Source organism: Myotis myotis, unplaced genomic scaffold (assembly GCF_014108235.1).
Source record: "Myotis myotis isolate mMyoMyo1 unplaced genomic scaffold, mMyoMyo1.p scaffold_m19_p_5, whole genome shotgun sequence".
In the NCBI taxonomy this organism is placed as follows: domain Eukaryota; kingdom Metazoa; phylum Chordata; class Mammalia; order Chiroptera; family Vespertilionidae; genus Myotis; species Myotis myotis.
In genome coordinates this window covers 90,749,586-90,770,956 of record NW_023416357.1, presented here as the reverse complement: position 1 = coordinate 90,770,956, position 21,371 = coordinate 90,749,586, and the positions used below count along the sequence as shown (strand labels likewise).

Genomic DNA, 21,371 nt, shown 5'->3' with positions numbered 1-21,371 from the left:
CGGTGCCTGTGAAGCACCGGGGACAGTGCCCTGTGCCCCCAGCACTCAGTCATTCCTGGACGAGTGGGGCTGCCGGGACCTGCTTCTTCTGGGGGTGGGGGTGGGGCATTTCACAGAAATGGGGCTGGAAGGAGATTGGCATGAGCAGCTCTGCCCTCAGAACCCTGGGCACGGCACCCTCCTGGACTCACGCTTCTATCTCATGGACAGGTGGGAGGATTTCCTTCTTTGTCGGTGCACCTGTTGAGGTGGGGAGCTGGACGTGTGTGTGTAAAGCTTAGAGCCACGCCCAGAGTCACACAGGGGGCCTGGGGGTGCTGCCAGGTTCAGGAGGGCGGCTGGCATCACTAGTCACAGTGGCTGAAGCGGCCGAGAGGGGTTGTGCCTGCAGGTGGTCCTGGGAACAGGGGCAGGTGATGGTGGTATGCAGACCAGAGAGAGCCTGGGCAGACTGAGCAGAAACATGCAGGACACTGGGGCATTCATTTCCTGTTGCTACGTAGCACATTACCACACACTTCGCGGTTTGTCATCTCATGGTTTCTGTGTCTTGGGGGTCCGGATGTGGCTCAGCTGGTTCCTCTGCTCAGCGTCTCTCACGGCTGTCGCTGAGGTGTCAGCCAGGATGGGGTCTTATCTGAAGGCTCAGCTGAGATCGATCTGCTTCCTGCAGCTGTTGGCAAGACTCACTTGCTCATTTCCTAACTGACCGTGGGCTGGAGGCCACCTTAGCTCCCTGCTCCCAGCACCTCCAGCCCCGGTGCTTGCTTCATCGAGGCAGGCAAACCAAGAAGGCAGGAGAGTCAGTGACCAGGGTGGGTTTTACTCCATCACCTTTGCCCGTGTGGGTCTGAGCCGTGGCTGAGAGAGGGGGTGTGCCTGTGTTCTCATGTACATGTGCATGTGCGCGCGCGCGCACACACACACACAAACACACAATGTCATTCCCCGATGCTGTAAGTCCCTGGGGGCAGGACTGCCTCAAGGGGGAAAGAGTCCTGGGTCACCTGATCTGTGATGATCTGTGATGGTCTTCAAAAGCTGATGACCACTGGTGGCAAGAAAATGCTGTTTGCAAAATGCCTGCGTAAAGGAGCGCTTCTTTCATGGGGCCCCTACCCTCTCTGGGTTCATCTGTAAAATCTGAAGCTTGAACTGGGTCAGTGCTTTGTTGGGACTGCCGTCCCTGCCCAAGGCTTCCATTGGCTGACACCATGTGCCTTGCTTTCCCCAGACAGCTCAGCAACTCCTCCTCCTACAGCGGGGACGCCAGCCGGCACCACGGCAGCACTGCCGAGCTGCAGAAGGCTGGGGCCAAGGAGGACACCTGGAAGATGATGGAGGCCGACAAGGCTCAGACGGGGCAGGTGAGGCTGGCTCCCTAAATGAGGATGCTGGTGGGTGTGTGCTGGTCCCCGTGCAGAGGACTTTGTGTTAACACCTGTCTTCCTCACAGGAGCCTGTAAAAGTATTGTTTTAAATGCTGGAAACCGAGGCCTAAGAGCCTAGGTGACTCACCCGGGGTCGCAGCTGAGTGGCAGTTGACTCCAGGGTTGTCATGAATGGTCTCTGCTGTCCTTGCTGCCGCCTCCTTTGAGCTGCTGGGGGCCTCTCATTAGGGGTAGGCAACCTGGTTGCTCTTAATTCAGGGCTTCCCATCATGCAGGGTTCCATTTATGTGAGGTGATTACAGACATGGTGCTGAAGAATATTAAGAAAAGAAAGTTTTCACTTCTCTTCCAGCCCTTAGTACACCAGTGAGAGTTACCTAGCTCGTCTTGAATACCTGTCTTAGTCCGTTCGGGCTGCTATAACAGGATAGATTGGGTGGCTTTGAAACAATACACACTTATTGTTCACACCTCTGGCGGCTGGCAAGTCCAGGATCAAGACACCAGCAGATTTGGTATCTGGTGAGGACCCACTTCCTTGTGCATTCCTGGTTCATAGAGGGCCATCTTCTTCCCATGTCCTCATGTGGGAGAAGGGGCTGGGAGCTCCCTGAGGCCTCCTTCCGTAAGAGCACTAATCCCATTCACCTTCATGAAGCTAATCACCTCTCAAAGGCCCGACGCCTAGTGCCATCACATAGGCATTCTGGGGACACACAACCATTCCGTCTCTAGCACTAACAATTGCTAACTTTTCTTTGTAATAAACAGCGTGGGTTTAAAGCTCTCTCTCTCTCTCTCTCTCTCTCTCTATATATATATATATATATATATACACACACACACATACACACACACACATATATACATATATATATACACACATATATTTGACAATCATCTATATTGTCCAAGGGTCACTAATCAGTAATTTTTCACTTGTGGCAATGATCAAAGTTTTGTTTAAATCCTCACCTAAGGATATATTTTTCATTGATTCTAGAGAGAGGAAGGGAGAAGGGGAGAGAAACATAAATCGGTTGCCTCACCCATGCATTCTGACTGGGGATCAAACCTGAAACCTGGGTACGTAGCCTGACCGGGAATCAAACCTGAGAGCCTTCAGTACACGGGACAACACTCCAACCACTGAGCCACACCAGCCAGGGCCAGAATTTATTTTTAAATATAAATGTGGTTATATGTTGGTTTTTTAAAAAAAAAAAAATAGGGAATAGAGTTTCTAAAATAAGTACACAAAGAAAAATAACCAACCCCCAAAAGGTGGTACGGTACCATGTGAGGGTGGGGCACTCAGACCCACCTGGACATATCAGAATCTCCTGGGACCCTCTGTTTCCAGCCTGTCCCCTCCCTGCCATCACACCTGTGGCCGACGACAGAGGTGGCTGTCGTGTGTCCTCCCCCCTTGCTCTCACTGACCCTCCAGGGAGCCAGAGAAATGACCCTGAATCGAGCACTTGAGAAAGAAGGGCCAGAGATGCCAGGCCCATTTAATCCCCATTGAATCCCACCCCCCAGAGGAGATGGTCTCAGCATCACCTGCATTTATAATTGTTCACAGGGAGAACGGAGACGGGGAGGGAGTGTCAGTTGCCAAAGTGGAGCTGGGTCCAGCCCACCCGGCCACTTCTGCCTCCCACGCTGCCTCGTCCCCTGCTCGTGAGGAGGGTCCCCGAGCCCCTCGGGGTCATGCAGGGACAGCAGGCAGCGCAGCTGTGAGGAACCAAGGGGTGCGACATGCTCTTTACTCTGACACCCTCTGCCCACTCTTTGAGCTTGAAGAGCAGAAACTTGGAACAGAAAAAAGGAAACACTCAGCTATACCCCAGAGCTCTGACCCCTCACTGCTACCTTTCAACCAGCCTGTGATTCAGACATGACCTTGATGACCCAAAATTCAGCCTTAAAGCGCAGGAGGAAAGAGGCTGGAGCCCGTTGAAACCAAGCCCTGCGGGGCAAGGACCTGGACTTGGTCTGCTGCTGACTTTCTTTGTCAAATAACGGTGGGAAGGGCAGGGCGGGGGGGGAGGGGCATGTCAAGGATGTGAGCCCAGGTGGCCTGACAGCAGTGCTGACCCTGGTGGGTGTGGTGCGTTGTGTAAAACGCCTCCTTTCCCCGGCTCCAGGTCAAGCTCTCCGTGTACTGGGACTACATGAAGGCCATTGGACTTTTCATCTCCTTTCTGAGCATCTTCCTTTTCTTGTGCAACCACGTTGCCGCCCTGTCCTCCAACTATTGGCTCAGTCTCTGGACTGATGACCCCATCGTCAACGGGACCCAGGAGCACACTAAAGTCCGGCTGAGCGTCTATGGAGCCCTGGGCATCTCTCAAGGTGGGAGCCGCCCCTCTGCACCCTCCCCCATCCCACCTGATTTTGGCACTTGGAACCACTTTTCTGTCTTGTTAGAGAACTGGTCCCTACTTGTCAGGGTTTTATAGACCACCCCCCCAACCAAGACAAACCCAGAAGAACAGTACCTGACACACAGTAAACATTCAAATATTTTGAATGCTTTGTTTCATATGGCCCTAGGAGATAGAGGAGAGCGCCAGTGTGCCCATTTTATAGATGAGGAAAGTTGAGGAAGAGAGTCCACCTGGAGCATTAATGGTGCGTCTGTACAGTTTCATTTGTGGGCTTTTCCCTGCTGTCTGAGGGTGGGGATTCTTAGCACATGTAGTGTTGGCCCCTCCGGGACATGTGGCAATGTCTGGAGATCCGTGTGGTTGTTACAACTTCTGAGGGTGCTACTGGGTCTAGAGACCAGGGATGTTGCTAAGCATCCTGCACTGCACAGCACAGATCCCGCAACGGAATTATCCAGCACCACATGTCAACAGTGAGAGGTTGAGAAACCCTGCTCTATGCCCTTCTTGTAGTCCCATGAGAGTTCCCAAACCACAGTGTTAATACTAACAGCTAGTATTTACTGAGCACTTACCTGGTGCCTGGTTCTGTTCTAAACACCTTTACGTGTTTTGACTTGTTTTACCCTTGCAGCAATCTCACGAGGTAGGAGCTAATATTTTCCCCATTTTAGAGATGCAGAAACTGAGGTCCAGAGAGATTAAGTAAGTTGCCCTAAGTCACATGCTAACAGGTGGCAGAGCTGGCATTGAATGAGGTAGTCTGGCTCGGAGCCCGTGCTCTTAACCACTACGCTACATGCTACACAGTACACTAGGTATGTGTTTATGTGCTCATCAAAACTGTTTCTATATACACACATGTACATTCAATGCCTAGGCACATAGTGTGTACAATAGGTATACACATATTTGACATTCTTGAGCACTTTTTGTGCACCAAGCACATAGCTGGGTAGGCCCCTTGCATTTGACATTGCTATAAATAGTGTCCCATGTTACAGATGGGGAAGCTGAGGTGCAAAGAGGTTAAGTGACTTGCGGGAGGCCCCACACCTGGTAGGTGACAGAGACAAGGTCTGACAGTGTTGGCTCCAGAGCCTGTCATTTTAGTCCCGCCTCTTGCAATCGCCTCTCTGCAGAGAATGGGTGCCCTTCGTGGCTTGTTTGGAGGAGCCACAGTTGCCTCTTGAACTCCAGGAGATGGCTTTGGAAAAACCCAGAAGAGCAAACATGGATTTCTTAAGTTTCTCAGTCCCTGCAACGCCCTCCTAGGGCAAAGGACTATGGACTCCAAATTATAACTGAGGGGAGGTGGTGCACAGAGTGTGATGTTTATCTGGGCCCACACAGCAGCAGTGTCTAGTCTAGCTGTGCTGTCCTGTAGTGGTCGTCTTTGGCCATGGGTAACTATTGAATTTCAATTCATTAAATTGAAGTAATAGTAAACATTCGATCGTTCCCTGCACTAGCCACATTTCAGGTGCTCAGCAGCCACATGTGGTTCATGGCTACTCCATTGGACAGTACAGATGTAGAATGTTCCCGTCATCACAGAAAGTTCCATTGGATGGGGCTGGTCTAGAGTTCGGCCGACAGCTTGAGAGCATGAGCGGGAGCAGGCTGCCAGGATTAAACCCCATCTCTGCTTCTAATTGGCTGAGAATATTGAAGGTGGAGGAATTCACCTGAGTTTCAGTTTCCTCATCTGTGAAATGGGTAGTTATCTGATTTATACAGAGTTGTCATAAGGATTAGATACCTGTAAAACTTCAGTATGGTGCTTAGCTCATAGTAAGTGCTCGATAAATAATAGCCATTATCATCATCATCATCAGTATTATTATTATTATTATTATAGCTGGGAACCCCGCCCTGCTTCGTCCACATGGTCGCATGGCCACTCGTCCCAGCTCCCAGCTTGGCCCCTCCCCCATTGTGGAGTCTAATGCGGGAATGTTTGCAGGGCTTGCGGTCTTTGGCTACTCCATGGCGCTGTCCATCGGGGGTATCTTCGCCTCCCGCCGCCTGCATCTGGACCTGCTGCATAATGTCCTGTGGTCGCCCATGAGCTTCTTCGAGCGGACGCCCAGTGGGAACCTGGTGAACCGCTTCTCCAAGGAGATGGACACGGTGGACTCCATGATCCCGCAGGTCATCAAGATGTTCATGGGCTCCCTGTTCAACGTCATTGGCGCCTGCATCATCATCCTGCTGGCCACTCCCATCGCCGCTGTCATCATCCCGCCCCTGGGCCTCATCTACTTCTTCGTCCAGGTGAGAGGTGGGCTGTTGGTGTCTGGAAGAAGCCCTGCTATGTGTCGGGCTCCCCTGAGCACAGGGCTCAGCCCTCACCCCGGTTCCCTCTGGAGCTGCGGGGGTTTGCTGGGGGCGTGGTGGGTGTGGTGTCAAGCACCTCAGCTGATTGTTTTTAGCTTGTGATAACCAAATGCACTTTTTAGTAAGGGTTATTTTTGTAGCTGTAAGTTATAAAAGAAAAAAAAAGTGATAGCTATAAAGATACTTTTATTAGTGAAATTTCCTTAAGAATGCTATGAAATTCTCTAGTTCCTAAGCCCCCTGAGATCATGGAGATGCGAATACGAGCAGCTTAAACAAGATAGGTGTGTGTCTTTCTCTCTTGTAATAGAAATATAGAGGCGGGCCACTCAGGGCTGGTGTGGCAGTGCCATGAGTTTGTTGATATCCAGTCCTGTTCCCGTCTGAATTGCAGAAAACAAGCCTGAGGAGGTAACAGGGCAAGGTGCGTGTGGTAGCCGGGTAGCACCCCTGGTTTCTTAGGCAGCTGCAGTGGGGACTGTGTTTCCGGTTGACAGATGAGCTTGTTGGGGCTCTAATGGCAGAATCGGCGCTGGGAACTCATGTCTGTCTGAGTCCAAAGCATGTGCTGGTGACCGCAGGGCAGCCTGTCCCTTCTTGCCCGGAAAGGTTAGCTGCGGCACAGCTGCTGGGGGTGGGGGTGGAGGGTTAGATGGGAGCTTAGCAACTGCAACCCAAAATGAGGGTAGGAAATTGTGAAGGGCTCCGTCCTCAAACCGCACTGGAGCTGCTCCTGTGGGGTCCCCGAGGGAGGCCAGCCCTGGACCCCGCCACGCTGTGGCCAGTGATGGGTGTGCGTGAACAAGGGAGGCATCAGGGAGGATCCTCACTGCGTTCTCTTCAACTTGGTGCCAACTTTGGACAGTCATCTGGCTGCAGTCACCAAAAATAGCATCCATGGTCAGACCCTGGCTGGAAATGTTCTGGAAAGACCCAATTTAAAGGACAGAACAGACCAAATGCAGCATTTGAAGCAGCTCCAATACCTGCCAGTAGCAGCGCCTTGAGCACTCGATGGAGCGTCTCCGTGGCAGAACCTCATGCGCCCTTGGCGGGAGGATTGGGAAGGCTCTGTTGCACCACGAGTTTTATGTCTGAGCAGCAGGAAGTGAATTAGGCAGAGGACCGGACTGTGTTGTGTGCACACGGTTATTTTAACTAAACCCCGCCCGTGTGATGTGTATCGGGAGCACATTACTAATACTGGATTGAACCATGTGAAATGTAACTAAGATGAAATGCATAATGTGTGTGGGCAGGACTGGAAAAGGAGGCAAAAGTGTTGCCTGCCTGAGGGTTGGGATTATGGAAGAGGTGGGTTTTTTTTAATATATATTTTTAGTTAAATGTACACTTATCTATAGCCTAGCACTCTCACTCTTGAGTACACATGCAAAGGAAATGAGCGCACTGGCCGGGTGGCTCAATTGGTTGGGGCGTCGTCCTCCACACCAAAAAGGTTGTGGGTTTGATCCCCAGTCAGGGCATGTATGAGAGGCAACCAATCAATGTTTCTCTCTCACATGGATGTTTCTCTCTCTCTCCTCCTCTCCCTTCTTCTCTTTAAAAACCAATAAAGAAACATATCTTTGGGTGAGGATTAGAAAAAGGAAATGAGAGAATGTATCTCGCAGGTCCATTAAACCCCAGCAGTCAGTGGCTCAGAGAGGCTGTACATGACAGAGACTGGCACTCTGCAGCCAAGTGTCTGGGTTTGAATCCCAGCTCTGCCACATCCTAGCCAGCCAGCCACGTGATCTTAGGGACGAGGTGAGCTAAGTTCTTTGTGCCTTAGTTTCCTGATGGTGAGAAAGGAATGAGCACCTCAGAGGTCTTGGGTGAGGATTCAATGAGTGAGTATATGTGAAAGTAGTTCAAACAATGCCACAGAGGGTGAGCTCTGCATAAGTGTTAGCTATTCTATTTGTCATCGCTGCCATCGTTTTGGCTCTCTGCCAGCAGTTCACCAGGTGAGTGGAGACACCTGCTAAGAGCAGCCCAGCTCCAGCATTCGCCTCCTGGTGGCATCATTTATGTCCAGACTTCCTCCAGCACAGCCCCAGGAGGCTGGGATGAGGACAGCTCCACTCACTCCCCTGTCTGTTCTGTGCCCCCAGAGGTTCTACGTGGCCTCCTCCCGGCAGCTGAAGCGCCTCGAATCCGTCAGCCGCTCCCCAGTTTACTCCCACTTCAACGAGACCTTGCTGGGGGTCAGTGTCATCCGGGCCTTTGCGGAACAGGAGCGCTTCATCTGCCAGAGTGACCTGAAGGTGGACGAGAACCAGAAGGCCTATTACCCCAGCATCGTGGCCAACAGGTGGGCACACCGGGCCCACCAGAGGGGGCGTGGGAAAGCCACCGTAGTTCCTGGAGGAGGGTGTGAAACCAAACTCAAACCCTCCCAGAGGGAATGGTTCGATTTGGTGAGGACAGAATAACTGTGAAAAGCAGACAGGGACACTCTGAGCACCAGCACTCTGGGGCATTGAAGGACAGGGACAGAGAGTTCTTCTGGAGCCAGAAAATCATACAGAACCTGCCCTTTAGCTGTCATCTGGGGGCACAGGAGCACCAGGGGTGAGCAGACTCAGCTGTTGAGTATTTTCCTACCGTAGTTTCAAGCTGAAGGGCGGCCCCCAGCCTCACCCCCGTGATGTGTATCAGGAACAAATCACGAATATTAAGTCAAACCATGTGAAATTGTCATTTAGGGTATGAAGAATGGTTGAATTGCATTAATTAAAAAAAAGAAAAAGATTGATGAACAGAATATATCAAGAGACAAATGGCAGGGAAGGGGGTGGTTAGAGAGCAACCAAAGGACTTGTATGCATGCATATTAGCATAACCAATGGACACAGACACTGGGGCGGTTGAGGCTTGCCCGGGGTGGGAATGACTGGGGGGGGATGGTCAGTCAGGGGAGGTATATGTAAAACTTTAGACAATAAATAAATAAGTAAGTAAGTAAATAAATAAATAATTCTACTGAAAAAAAAGAGAAAAAGAAGTTTGCTAATTTATTATTATATATTTTTTGCTTTTTAGAGGTAGAAGAAGGGAGAGGGGGAGATAGAGAGAGAAAGAGAGAGAGAGAGAGAGAGAGAGAGAGGGAGATATCACCAACTACCTTCTGTACGCCTCCTACCTGGGCATGTGCCCTGACCTAGAATCGAACCAGCAACTTTTTGGTGCTCAAGACAATTCCCAACTAACTGAGCCACACTGGCCAGGGCAAAGTTTGCTAATTATTGACTGAATTTAGAAAAGTGTCTGCTTTATCTCTAAAATATCCTCCTCACTCGGTTGCATCCTGATACAGTTTCTGAGATGAGGAGGTAAGAAAACGCTGGGGCAGGGCTAGCAGCATCCTGGAAGTGACCCATCAAAACCAACCACCAGCCCACCATGTACAGTACGATCCTACAGGGTAAGGCTGGGTGGGAGACTGGGAGTTATTTGAGACCCCGTCTTCCCTTGCAGAACTTTTAGAGTATTTGTCACTATGCCTGCCTATCTGTGGCAGTGGCTCACTCCCAAGAAGATCAGTCACGTGGGTCTAAGAGCTGTAGTGGGAAAAAGGCTAACCCATCTCCCTAGAATGCTTTACATTTTGAAACATTAAAATAATATTCCTAATGCTGTGTGATTTCTTACAAAAGTTACCTTTAAATCATTAAAATATCTGCTTATATTTTAGAAGGTAAAATACATTTTAATGCTTCTGAGATAAGGATGATCTGGATCTGGGAACCCTTACATTACATTGAAAATAGCGTGTGTTTTTTCACCATCCTTTTCCCTGCCAAGAGAAGGTTATTTTATTAAAAAATATTTTTATTGCCGTAACTGGTTTGGCTCAGTGGATAGAGCGTCAGCGTGCGGACTGAAGGCTCCCGGGTTCGATTCGGGTCAAGGACATGTACCTTGGTTGCGGGCACATCCCAGTAGGGGGTGTGCAGGAGGCAGCTGATTGATGTTTCTCTCTCATCAATGTTTCTGACTCTCTATCTCTCTCCCTTCCTCTCTGTAAAAAATCAATAAAATATATTAAAAATATATATATATTTATTTATTAATTTCAGAGAGGAAGGGAGAGGGATAGAGAAATAGAAACATCAATGATGAGAGTCATTGATTGGCTGCTCCTGCACACCCCCTACTAGGGATCGAGCCCACAACCTGGGCATGTGCTCTGGGAATCGAACCATGACCTCCTGCTTTATAGGTTGATGCCCACCCACTGAGCTACAGCCGGTCAAGAGAAGGTTATTTTAAATCAGTGGTGCCTCTTACAGCCGATGACTTAGTATTTATTAATTTTTCAGGACATCTTTTTTTTAAAATGCACACATGGCTGTTTTGAAAGGTTTCAATGAGAAAAAGTTGGTTCTTAAAAAAGCAAGCTTCCATTTCCTGGGAAGATTGCTTCCAGAGAACTGTCTTAATCCCTGGGGTTGCCAGATGAGTGAGGAGTTACTGAAATTGTGTCCCTTTGGTCCTCCTTCCCCCTGAGTCCTAGGAGTGGGGCAGAGAAGGCCTCTCTCCGAACTCTCAGGGATTATTTTAGTTAGTGACGTTCCACTCCCAACCCCACGCCCAGAACCAGAAACCACGCCTCTGAAAAAGCTGACTCTGGGCGTGTGCCTGTCTTTTCGTCTGCCTGTGTGTCTCATGCAGGTGGCTGGCTGTGCGGCTGGAGTGTGTGGGCAACTGCATTGTCCTGTTTGCAACCCTGTTTGCAGTGATCTCCCGGCACAGCCTCAGTGCCGGCTTGGTGGGCCTCTCAATATCTTACTCGTTACAGGTGAGAGGGGGTGCTCTTGCTGAATTTCCCATCTCTCTGAACGGGATAGCCAGTTGTCTTTGTTTTGGGTCCCTGTGGGAGTGCAGGAGAGCAAAGGGGCTGAATGGAATTTGAGGAGCAGGCCTACAGCCCTGTGACTCACTAGAGCAGGAGAGAAATTAGACACATGGCCTGGATGCCTCCAACTGCAAGAGAAATGCTTATAACACTACTAGAGGCCCAGTGCATGAAATTGGTGCACTGGGTGGGTGTGTGGGGGTCCCTCAGCCCGGCCTGCACCCTCTCGCAGTCCTGGAGTTTTTGGGGGGATGTCCGACTGCCGACTTAGCTCTGCCACAGTGGCCACCACCGCTGCACTCACCAGCCATGAACCCGGCTCAGGGCTTCTGGCTGAGCAGCGCTCCCCCTGCAGGAGCACACTGACCACCAGGGGGCAGCTCCTGCATTGAGCATCTGCCTCCTGGTGGTCAGTGCATGTCATAGCAGGTGGTCAGTGCGTGTCAAACAGGTCATTCTGCCATTTGGTCAATTTGCATATTAGCCTTTTATTATATAGGATAAATTTCCCTCGAAGCCCTGCTTTAGCTGCATTTCCCATATTTTAATATATTGTATTTTCCTATTACCTATTTCAAAATATTTTCTCATTTCCTTTCTGATTACCAGTGTGGCTCATGGGTGATTTTGAAATGTGCTTGCTTAAGAGATGCAGTGGAGCAAGTCTGTGTGGGATCCTGTTTTCTGTACCTTTCTTTTCTGAACTATTTCACAACTCGTAATTACTTCATTAAAATAAAGCAACTCAGGCTCACTCTAGAAGCTCCATGTGACTCTTCCACTCGCAGGTCACCACCTACCTGAACTGGCTTGTTCGGATGTCGTCGGAGATGGAGACCAACATTGTGGCTGTGGAGAGACTCAAGGAGTATTCAGAAACTGAGAAGGAGGTAGAGCAAGCCCCTGCCCTGACCTTTTGAACTTGATCTTCAGTGTGGCTTTAAAGAACCTCTGAGCCAAACCATGTGTGCCTGCAACTGGCAACCTCTATCTGACAAACTGTTACGTATTTTTATGGGGGACTTCTTTTATGGGGAAAGAGATTAGTTTCTTTTTGCTCCTGAAAAATGAATACATACTAAGTCATCAACTGTTAGAGGCACCATTGATTTAAATAAGTTTTAAAATTAAATATAAATGAGTTGATTAAAAGTATTCAAACGCAATAACAAGAATGAGTACATGGATATTGTAAAGGATAAATACTGGTAAGGAATTGACCCAACTTTGGAAAATCTTGCAGTTACTGTTTTAGATGGAGAAAGGGTAGCCTAGGGAGAGATGTTGGCAGATTCAAGGTCATATGTGATAGATAGGACCCAAGCCGCTAGACTTCAGTGCCATGTTGCCCTGAGAAGTGCCTTATTCTGTCTACACACCACTAGCAATGGTAGTGGTGATAATTATGCCAGTATCAGTAATGCTTGGTGATGCCACTCCATTCCCACCAACAATAACAATAGGGACATATATTATGCCCTCGTGGAGGTGTCAGGCCCTGTCCTAACACTTCACATAGAGTAATTTATTCACTATACAGTCTTATAACTCACATCCTATTATTACTTCCATTTTACATGTGAGAAAACTGAGACACAGAGCGGTTAAGTTACTTGCCTAAGACACATGATGACTGGTAAATCGCAGACCTAGGATTTGGGTCTTTGTCATTGTGCCACACTGCCTCCCAAGAAAATGCCTCTTGGGAACGAGACCAAGGCTGCCCCAGTTAAAAATCTATGTTAGAGGATTTGCAAAGGTGACCTATGACCTCAGTCTTTTAATGCTCTGAAATGGTGAACTCCAGGTTCCATTTCATCAGAGGCATCAGCCAGAATGGTGTGAGTGACCCCTGTGGAAATAAGAGTGCATTACACCAGGACTTTCCCAGCCAACATTGAACTTATTTATTTAACCATCCCCCAGGATATCTTTGTTTGTTTGTTTGTTTGTTTTTAGACAGAGAGGAAGGGGGAGAGAGAGAAACATTGATGTGAGAAGGAAACATCGATCCGTTGTCTCCTGCACAGGGATCCAACCTGTAACCTGGGTATGTGCCCTGACCAGAAGTCTATGCTCCAACTAACTGAGCCACCAGCCAGGGCTGAAGTAATTAATTAGCTTATTAATTAATTTATTCATTCATTTACTTATATTTTTATTGGTTTTTAGAGAGAGGGGGAAGGAGAGGGAGAGAGAGATATAAATATCCCGTCATTAATTGGCTGCCTCCTGCACGCCCCCTGCTGGGGCTTGAGCCTGCAACCCGGGCATATGCCCTGACCTCGAATCGAACTAGTGACCTCTTGGTGCATGGGTCGATGCTCAACCACTGAGTCACACCAGGCAGGCTGAGTTTATTTTTTTATAACAGCTTTAAGAGATAATTCACACTCCATAAAATTCATCCACTTAAAGTGTGAGATTTTTTTTATTTTACAAAAATATTTTACTACTTTTATTCTATATTTTTAGAATAAGAACATATTTGAAAAATACAAGAAGTCGTCGAGATCACTTAGAGTCCCACTATTATGATATATATGTTTATTTATTGTGTATATATTATGTAGAAATATAAACAATACATTATAAACAGTATATTATATATTCATGTTAGAAAGTTCCCACTTCTCTTCAGTCGCTTCTATGCTTTTATAGCATGTCCTTTTTATTTATATACTTAAATTATAAAAGGGAAATTTTTTTGTTGTAAAAAAAAATAATATAAGGAGTTTGTGGGGAAGAAAGGCTGAAAGTTTTCTTTTATTGTCCTTCCTGCTCCTCTCTTTCCCTAAAGGTATCCCCGAGGCTGGCCTGGGGCGTATCCAGTTGTAAGTCTCAGGAAATGCTGACCTGGACTAAGAAACTTCAGAAATAGGGGCTGTGTGACACGGGGCAACGTGCTCCCCTGTCCGTGTCTCAGTTTCCTTGTGTGTAAAATGGATGATGAAAGGACCCCATGTATGGGGCTGTAGTGAGGATTAAATGAGATAATGTGACAGAGTGTTGTTTAAGTGGTCGCTGCCGCTGTTATTGTTGCAGTCCAGACCTAGAAGGCAGTCAGCCTTGTGTCTGTTCAGAGAAGACCACTTTGATGCAGTCCACACATACTTATTGAGCACCTACTATGTGCTCTGGGCCCTGGGATAGAACAGTGAACGGACAGTACAAGAACCTGTCCTCATAGAGTGGACATTCCAGCAGGCACGGGTGACACATAGTAAGTGCTCTGAAGGAGAATGAAGCAGGGGAGAGGGCAGAGGCGTGCAGGGCCAGGAGGGTGGTCTACTTGCTCTGAGGTCTGCAGGATGTGGGGTAGCAGGCTGAGTAGGTAGCTTGGGGAAGAACATTTCAGGCAGAGGAACCTGCACATGCAAAGGCCTGGAGAAATCACCCTGAAGTCAGTGTGGGGAGCAGAGTGAAATGAGAGAGGGAGGTGAGGTCGGAGAGTTGTAGAGGCCATGCACAGAGAGCCTTGGGGCCTGAGATGGACCTCAGATTCCTTATTTGTCTCCCTCCTCCCCCACCCATTACAGGCTCCCTGGCGGATCCAGGAGATGACTCCAGCCAGCACCTGGCCCCAGGTGGGCCGAGTGGAGTTCCGGGACTATTGCCTGCGTTACCGAGAGGACCTGGACTTGGTTCTCAAGCACATCAACATCACCATCGAAGGAGGAGAAAAGGTGGGTGCACACTGTTCTCCCACCTGTTCACAGTCGGCACAGCTTGTGATCAGGCACATGAAACCGGCTGTCATTTCCGCAGTCCATCCCAGCCCACACCCTGGGGTGGCTATTCAGACAGTGTTCCCCAGGGCTGCACACTGGTAGCCGGTGGACCAAATGAGATCCACAGAGAGGTTTTGAAGAAAAAAAAAAAAATCTGAATAAGCCCTAACCGGTTTGGCTCAGTGGATAGAGCGTCGGCCTGCGGACTGAAAGGTCCCAGGTTCGATTCCGGTCAAGGGCATGTACCTTGGTTGTGGGCACATCCCCAGTGGGAGATGTGCAGGAGGCAGCAGATCGATGTTTCTCTCTCATTGATGTTTCTAACTCTCTATCCCTCTCCCTTCCTCTCTGTAAAAAAATCAATAAAATATATTTTTTTAGAAATCTGAATAAGTTGCAAATACTGAAAAATCTGGAACTTTTTCAATAAAAATCCATTTCCTGCTTTTCTTGAAAGATCACAGCATCTAGCACAGCCGTGGGCAAACTACGGCCCGTGGGCCGGATCCGGCCCATTTGAAATGAATAAAACTAAAAAAAAAAAAAAAAAAAAGACCGTACGTACCCTTTTATGTAATGATGTTTACTTTGAATTTATATTAGTTCACACAAACACTCCATCCATGCTTTTGTTCCGGCCCTCCGGTCCAGTTTAAGAACCCATTGTGGCCCTCGAGTCAAAAAGTTTGCCCACCTCTGATCTAGCAACACTGGGCTCATACTCCCCACCCGGCTCTTGGGAGGCAAGATGTGAGCCTCCCTGTTCGCTCGGTCCCTCCCCACCCCATTCAGGTGCCTCCATGGCCCCTGTAGGCATTGAGTTTGGGATCTCCAAGATAGAAGGATGCCACCCTCACTGCTGGGGATGGCTCAAGGGGCATGTGAAATTGTCAGAATTTTGGAACAGAGCCTTGGTCCCCAGCTGTTCCTGGAAGATGCCCTTCCCCTCAGACCCTCAGATTCTCAGAATCAGACCATGGCCTTCCTGGCCATTTTCCAGGGAACAGTGCTTCTTTTCTCTCTGAACATACGGACTTGTTACACTGTCCCTTCCACCAGGCTCAGAACGTTCTGTTCCCATGAGATAAATTCTCTAATTTACAACAGGGAAAGAACAGAGTGGGCCATGTTCTCGCCAGGCTTTCTGTGTTGTATCATGAGAGACTGCCCTGTGACATCGCTGTGGGCGGCAGAGGAAACCCACCTCTCAGGAGCCCAGGTGAAGGGGGTGTGTTTGGATGTCAGGGGCAGTCATCATTGGCCATTGCATGGGAGCCCAGTTCCCTCAAGAGAGGGTAAGTGGAGACCAGGCCACATCCGTAACCTTGTTTTGCTCGCACAGCTGGGATGGAGAGGAGAGGTGTGCAGGGGGTGTCCTTGAATATTTGAGCTGTTTCAACAGCTTGGATGGGAAATTCACCATCTCAAGAACTGGGAAAAACAGTGTAAGGGGCCCTAGCTGGTATGGCTAAGTGGTTAGAGTGCTGGCCCCTGGACTGAAGGGTCATGGGTTCAATTCCAGTCAAGGGCACATACCTTGGTTGCAGGTTTGATTCCCCAGCCCCAATTGGGGCATGTGCAGGAGGCAGCCAATCGGTGTGTCTCTCTCACATTGATATCCTCTCTCTCTCTCTCTCTCTCTCTCTCTCTCTCTCTCTCTCTTCTCTCTTTCTCTCCCCCCCCCTTCCCTTCCACTCTCTCTCAAAATCAATGGAAAAAATATCCTAGGTTGAGGATTAACAACAACAACAAAAGAAAAAAGAACAGTGTGAGGGAAATAACCTGATTATTACTTAATGTCATCATGAGTTGAAAATAATAGGGCCTATTTAAAATCCCTCCCTGTTTGATGCCTGGGTCTTTGGAGGTCTAGTAGCTTATAAAAAGAGCTAATTATAATTTTAACATATAAAGAGCCGACAACAGCCCCTAAAGGACCGCCTCTAGGAAGCTGGAAGAGAGGGCTGTGGTGGGAGTTGGTTGACCAGATGACTGAGCTGCCCTGGGGCAGATGTCTGACATGAGGGTGTTCTGAGACAGGAGGTATCCCCCAGATAGCAGCATTCCCACCTCACGCTGGTCCTTCCTGTCCCACAGGTTGGCATCGTGGGGCGGACGGGAGCCGGGAAGTCATCCCTGACCCTGGGCTTGTTTCGGATCAAGGAGTCTTCAGCAGGGGAGATCATTATTGACAACGTCAACATCGCCAAAATCGGCCTGCACGATCTCCGCTTCAAGATCACCATCATCCCGCAGGTGGGGTCTGTGTGAGGCCACCAGGAACGCTGGGTTCCACTGAGAGCAATGCGTGTCTGTTTTCCGCATACAGATATGAATGTGTCCCTGCTTTATTATCCTTATTAAAGTTATGCTATGTCACTTCTCCACTGAATCTCCTCTTGGCATATAAATAGCAATGGGAATTAACCAGGTGTCATCCCTGCACTTTGCCACCCAGAGCATCTAACGGGTGTGTAGGCACTGGCTTTCTGCTGGCTGTCAGTCAGGACAAAACTCTCTTACCCTTCCAAGAGCTAAGGGAGAAGAATTTTCTAGCCTGCTGGCATGGCTCAGTGGTTGAGCGTCAACCTATGAACCAAGAGGTCCTGGTTGATTCCCAATCAGGGCACATGCCCAGGTTGCAGGCTCAATCCCAGTTGGGGGTGTGCAGGAGGCAGCCTATCAATGATTCTCTCTCATCATTGATGTTTCTCTTTCTTCCTTCCTCTCTGAAATCAATAAAAACATATGTTAAAAAAATACTACAGATGTGATTTAAAAAAAAAAAGAATTTTCTAGACTGATTCCTGAAGGTGCTGTTTCCCTAATATGTTGCTTTTTAATGTTATTTTTCCTGAAATTTCTTCTAAGATTCCATTTTGGAGGCAGGGGATTGAAAGGAATCCACAGTACTTGACGATTAGGAATTAACCATGTCACATCTTTCTGGAAGATGTGCATATCGAAGACTCCAGGAAGTCTTCTCAAAAAATTAATCTATTCTATTTCACCTAACACAGAGATTTCCAGACACCCCCTCCCCCCCCCCCCCATTATTAAGATCTCTAGAAATAACAATGCAGAGGAACTCTCACGCCCAATCGTGAACAATTCTGGCACGAACTCTCTGTGTCCCACCCCTGTCCCATCCATGTCCAGCTGACGTTGAGCCTCACATACTGACGGCTGTCTTCTCTCTGAACAGGACCCCATTTTGTTTTCGGGTTCTCTCCGCATGAACCTGGACCCGTTCAGCCAGTACTCGGACGAAGAGGTCTGGACGTCGCTGGAGCTGGCTCACCTGAAGAACTTTGTGTCGGCCCTTCCTGACAAGCTGAACCACGAGTGCACGGAAGGCGGGGAGAACCTGAGGTGGGTGCCCCCTCGGGCAGGGCGCTTGATGATTCTGCCCTTTTGCATCTGTGTCTGATCCAGGTTTGAGTCCCAGCTCTGCCACACAGGAGCCTCTTGTTTCTTGGAGCCTCGGTTTCAGCATCTATAAAGTGGGTTTCAGCCAGGTTTCATCATGACTGGGCTCATTCATGTGACTGGGGGTCCGCTGCAATTGGCTGATCTGATTGGCCTCCCTTGGGGCAGTTCATGTCCCTCATCCTCCAGCAGACCCACCCAGGCGTGTTGTCATGGTGATGGCAGAGGTGCAAACCCTGGCGTGCATTCCCATGTCAGGCTTCTGCCAGCCTTATGTTGGCCAGCACCCCATTGGCCAAAACAAGGCAGATGGTTGAATCCAGAGTCGGTTGTGAGGGCCTGGATACGGGGCCCCTTTTGCTGCCTGTCACACTACCCATGCTGACCATGTCACATGTTTGCGCATTCCTCTGAGCCCTGTGCTGAGAATGATCCCGAGCTCGCTTCTAGCTCAGCAGGAAGAACATGGTGATGGATTAGTGATGTCTGCCATCAGCACGGGTGTGGGAGTGGACCCTCACCTGCTCTGAGCAACACCAAGTCTCTTCTCCCTCCTCCCAGCCTAGGCCAGGGCTCAGGGTCAGGGGTGGTTTTGACTCTCTGTCTCCTGGTCTTTTTCTCTGGTCAAGTGTTGGGCAGCGCCAGCTCGTTTGCCTGGCCCGAGCCTTGCTGAGGAAGACGAAGATCCTTGTGTTGGATGAGGCCACGGCGGCCGTGGACCTGGAAACCGATGACCTCATTCAGTCCACCATCCGGACACAGTTCGAAGATTGTACTGTCCTCACCATCGCTCACCGTCTCAACACCATCATGGACTACACCAGGTGAAGCATCTGGCACAGAAGGCCTCTAGGCCTTGGTGCCCACCTCACTCATTCACTCATTCATTCATTCAACACTGTCCTATGCATAGGGACAGCCCCAGTTGGTGGGAGCTCGCTTTTTCCAGGTGGTACCAGGTATTTTTGACGTCACTCAATCATCACGTGTGCAGTGCCTGCCACAAAGCCGGCCCTGTTCCAGGTCCTGGGGACTCAGCAGGAAGCCTGGCTAAGGGACCTTATAGATTAGCTGGGGGCTGGGTACAGAGACAGATAATAAACACGGCAATAAATAAAAGCAAACTGTGCTGGGAAGGAAACAGAGTAGGTGATAGTGAGTGTTGTGTGTAGCATCACAGGACTTTGACATTGACTAGGAATAGGGCTTGAGAAGGGGTAACCAGTTGGAAGGCTGCTGCCGCAGTCCTGACAGAGGTGAGGGGCCTGACCCAAAGCCGGGATTTGCCCAGCTGGGCTCTTGCGGGCATGAGGTGCCAACCCCTCCTACCACTCACGTCTGCGTGCCCTCCACTTGCAGGGTGATCGTCCTGGACAAAGGAGAGATCCGGGAGTGTGGCGCCCCCTCTGACCTCCTGCAGCAGAGGGGCCTGTTCTACAGCATGGCCAAAGATGCCGGCTTGGTGTAAGCCCAGCGCTGGTGCATCTGGTTTGACCTGCAAGGCCCACATACCTTGTCCCAGGATGAGTCAGCAGCCTCTTTGGGAACCCAAGCCTCCCATACACTGAAACCAAAAAAGGAAATAAAACCAAACCCAATAAAACAAAACCACAAAGCAGCCACCTTCTGGTCCACTGCCTGGAATTGGCTGTGAAGAAACAGGAGGGACACAGAGACGCAGCCCACCAAAGACACGCACAGCACACCCTTGCCTGTTACCCCCGCAGGACACACCGGCGTCGCACAACCTGGGAGAGCCTGCTTGTGCTCTTGGTGCTCTGCAGGGAAGTTTGGCAGCCAGACTTCTCGAGAAATTGGTTGCGTAAAACATGCTAGTGACCAAATCCAGCCAACTGCCTCAAATCTCTTTAGCCAAAGTCTGAAATTCCAAGTCTTCGGCCTCAGCTGCTGTCCTGGCACCTCTAACATCTGGGCTCCACCCAGAATGCTTCGTCCCCTTGGGGCTGCTGTTTGGAGGTGAGGGGCCTGGTGAACATCATCCTCACCCTCAGGCGGTGTCCTGGGAGCCGTGGACACTCCTCTTACCAACCATCCCGTGGCCTGGGCGCTCAGACACGGAGCCGGCGTCCCAGCACTGCCTGCACCGAGACTTGCTTCACAGGCCAGAGGCAGCCTCATCACCCGCGGGCTTCTCGTTGGCAGGATGGGCTGGGCTTATGGGGGACCTGGACCTGGAACTCCAGGGCTGGGGGATCCTCTCTCAGTACCAGTTTCCCACATTGGCTGCTCACCTCCTCAGCCATGCTGGTCTTTTCTCTGCCTTTCCTCCTGCCTCCTTTTGCCAGTTGCTAGAAGGGATTACCTCGAGGCATCTGGAAGGGGTTTGCTCGTGGTTGTGAAGGGTTCAAAGCCAGGAGCACTGGGCACTGCCACGGATGAGCAGCGGGTACTGAATCGAGCTCTGTTGAGACTTCTCCTCGTTTTTAGATTTCAGTTCCTCACCCTTGGCCTCCGGGTAGCCGTCAGAGGCGGCAGTGTGGAGACCGGACGTGTAGTTACTGAGTATGTTCCAGGACAAGAAAAAAACCCATTCACGAATATCAGTGATTGTTTTTCTTTTTTTTTTTTTTTTTAAAGTACTGCTCCCAGGAGAAACACTGTCTCAACCTAATTTCTTGGGCGGAAGTGTTGAGCTGGGAGCGGCTCGCCCAGGGAAAGCCAAGGTGGCCGGCATCTGACAGCGGGTCTGCGGGTTCCTGAAGAAAAAGCGGAGTGGAGACCTCCAGGGCCCGTCCTTTAGGTCTCGCAACCAGAGACCCAGGGGAGACCCACAAAGCAGAGGGGCCACTGCTGCCCCGAGGTTCCCTTGCTGACTTCAAATCCAGAAAAGCATCTTCCTTTAGGTGGAAATATATATTTATTTTTTGTAAGTTATACCATTCTTTCATAGTAGATAAACCAAGTTTTTCTTGGGAATCGTTTTGTAATGACTTACACTGGAAACGAGAACATTTACAAGCAATTTTCAGTAAAAAAAAAAAAAAAATTATTTCTTTCTAATAATGATTCCATTTTCTTTGGGGTTTCAGCCATCTCCTCTGGGAGTTAGCGGCTCCCCTCTTGTCTGCTTTCCTTCTTTCCTGTTGGCAAACATGCCATCTCTAGTGGGAGCCCCTGTCGGAAATGGGAGCCTAGAGGTTAAGAACCGTGTGGGGTAGAGTGGGGAGTCAGCATGGCCGGGTGGCAGTCTGGGCTCTAGGGT

The 21,371-nt window shown here is 49.6% G+C and overlaps 1 protein-coding gene across 3 annotated transcripts in view; it reads left to right on the top strand.

Moving 5' to 3' along the window:
• ABCC1 (ATP binding cassette subfamily C member 1) overlaps positions 1-21,158 on the top strand; it is a 143,990-nt gene extending 122,832 nt beyond the window's left edge. Inside the window, exons 21-31 of one of the 3 annotated variants that reach the window (XM_036308386.1) lie at positions 1,235-1,367; positions 3,542-3,749; positions 5,751-6,061; positions 8,242-8,441; positions 10,805-10,931; positions 11,777-11,878; positions 14,528-14,674; positions 16,817-16,975; positions 17,925-18,091; positions 18,778-18,972; positions 19,508-21,158. In XM_036308386.1, coding sequence (XP_036164279.1) covers positions 1,235-1,367; positions 3,542-3,749; positions 5,751-6,061; positions 8,242-8,441; positions 10,805-10,931; positions 11,777-11,878; positions 14,528-14,674; positions 16,817-16,975; positions 17,925-18,091; positions 18,778-18,972; positions 19,508-19,616 — 1,858 coding nt within the window. In that variant the 3' untranslated portion in view covers positions 19,617-21,158. Of the gene's footprint in view, positions 1-1,234; positions 1,368-3,541; positions 3,750-5,750; positions 6,062-8,241; positions 8,442-10,804; positions 10,932-11,729; positions 11,990-14,527; positions 14,675-16,816; positions 16,976-17,924; positions 18,092-18,777; positions 18,973-19,507 lie in introns of those variants that run through there. The other 2 variants (XR_004967433.1, XR_004967434.1) reach the window with 2 other exon arrangements.
• The last annotated feature ends 213 nt before the right edge of the window (positions 21,159-21,371 follow it).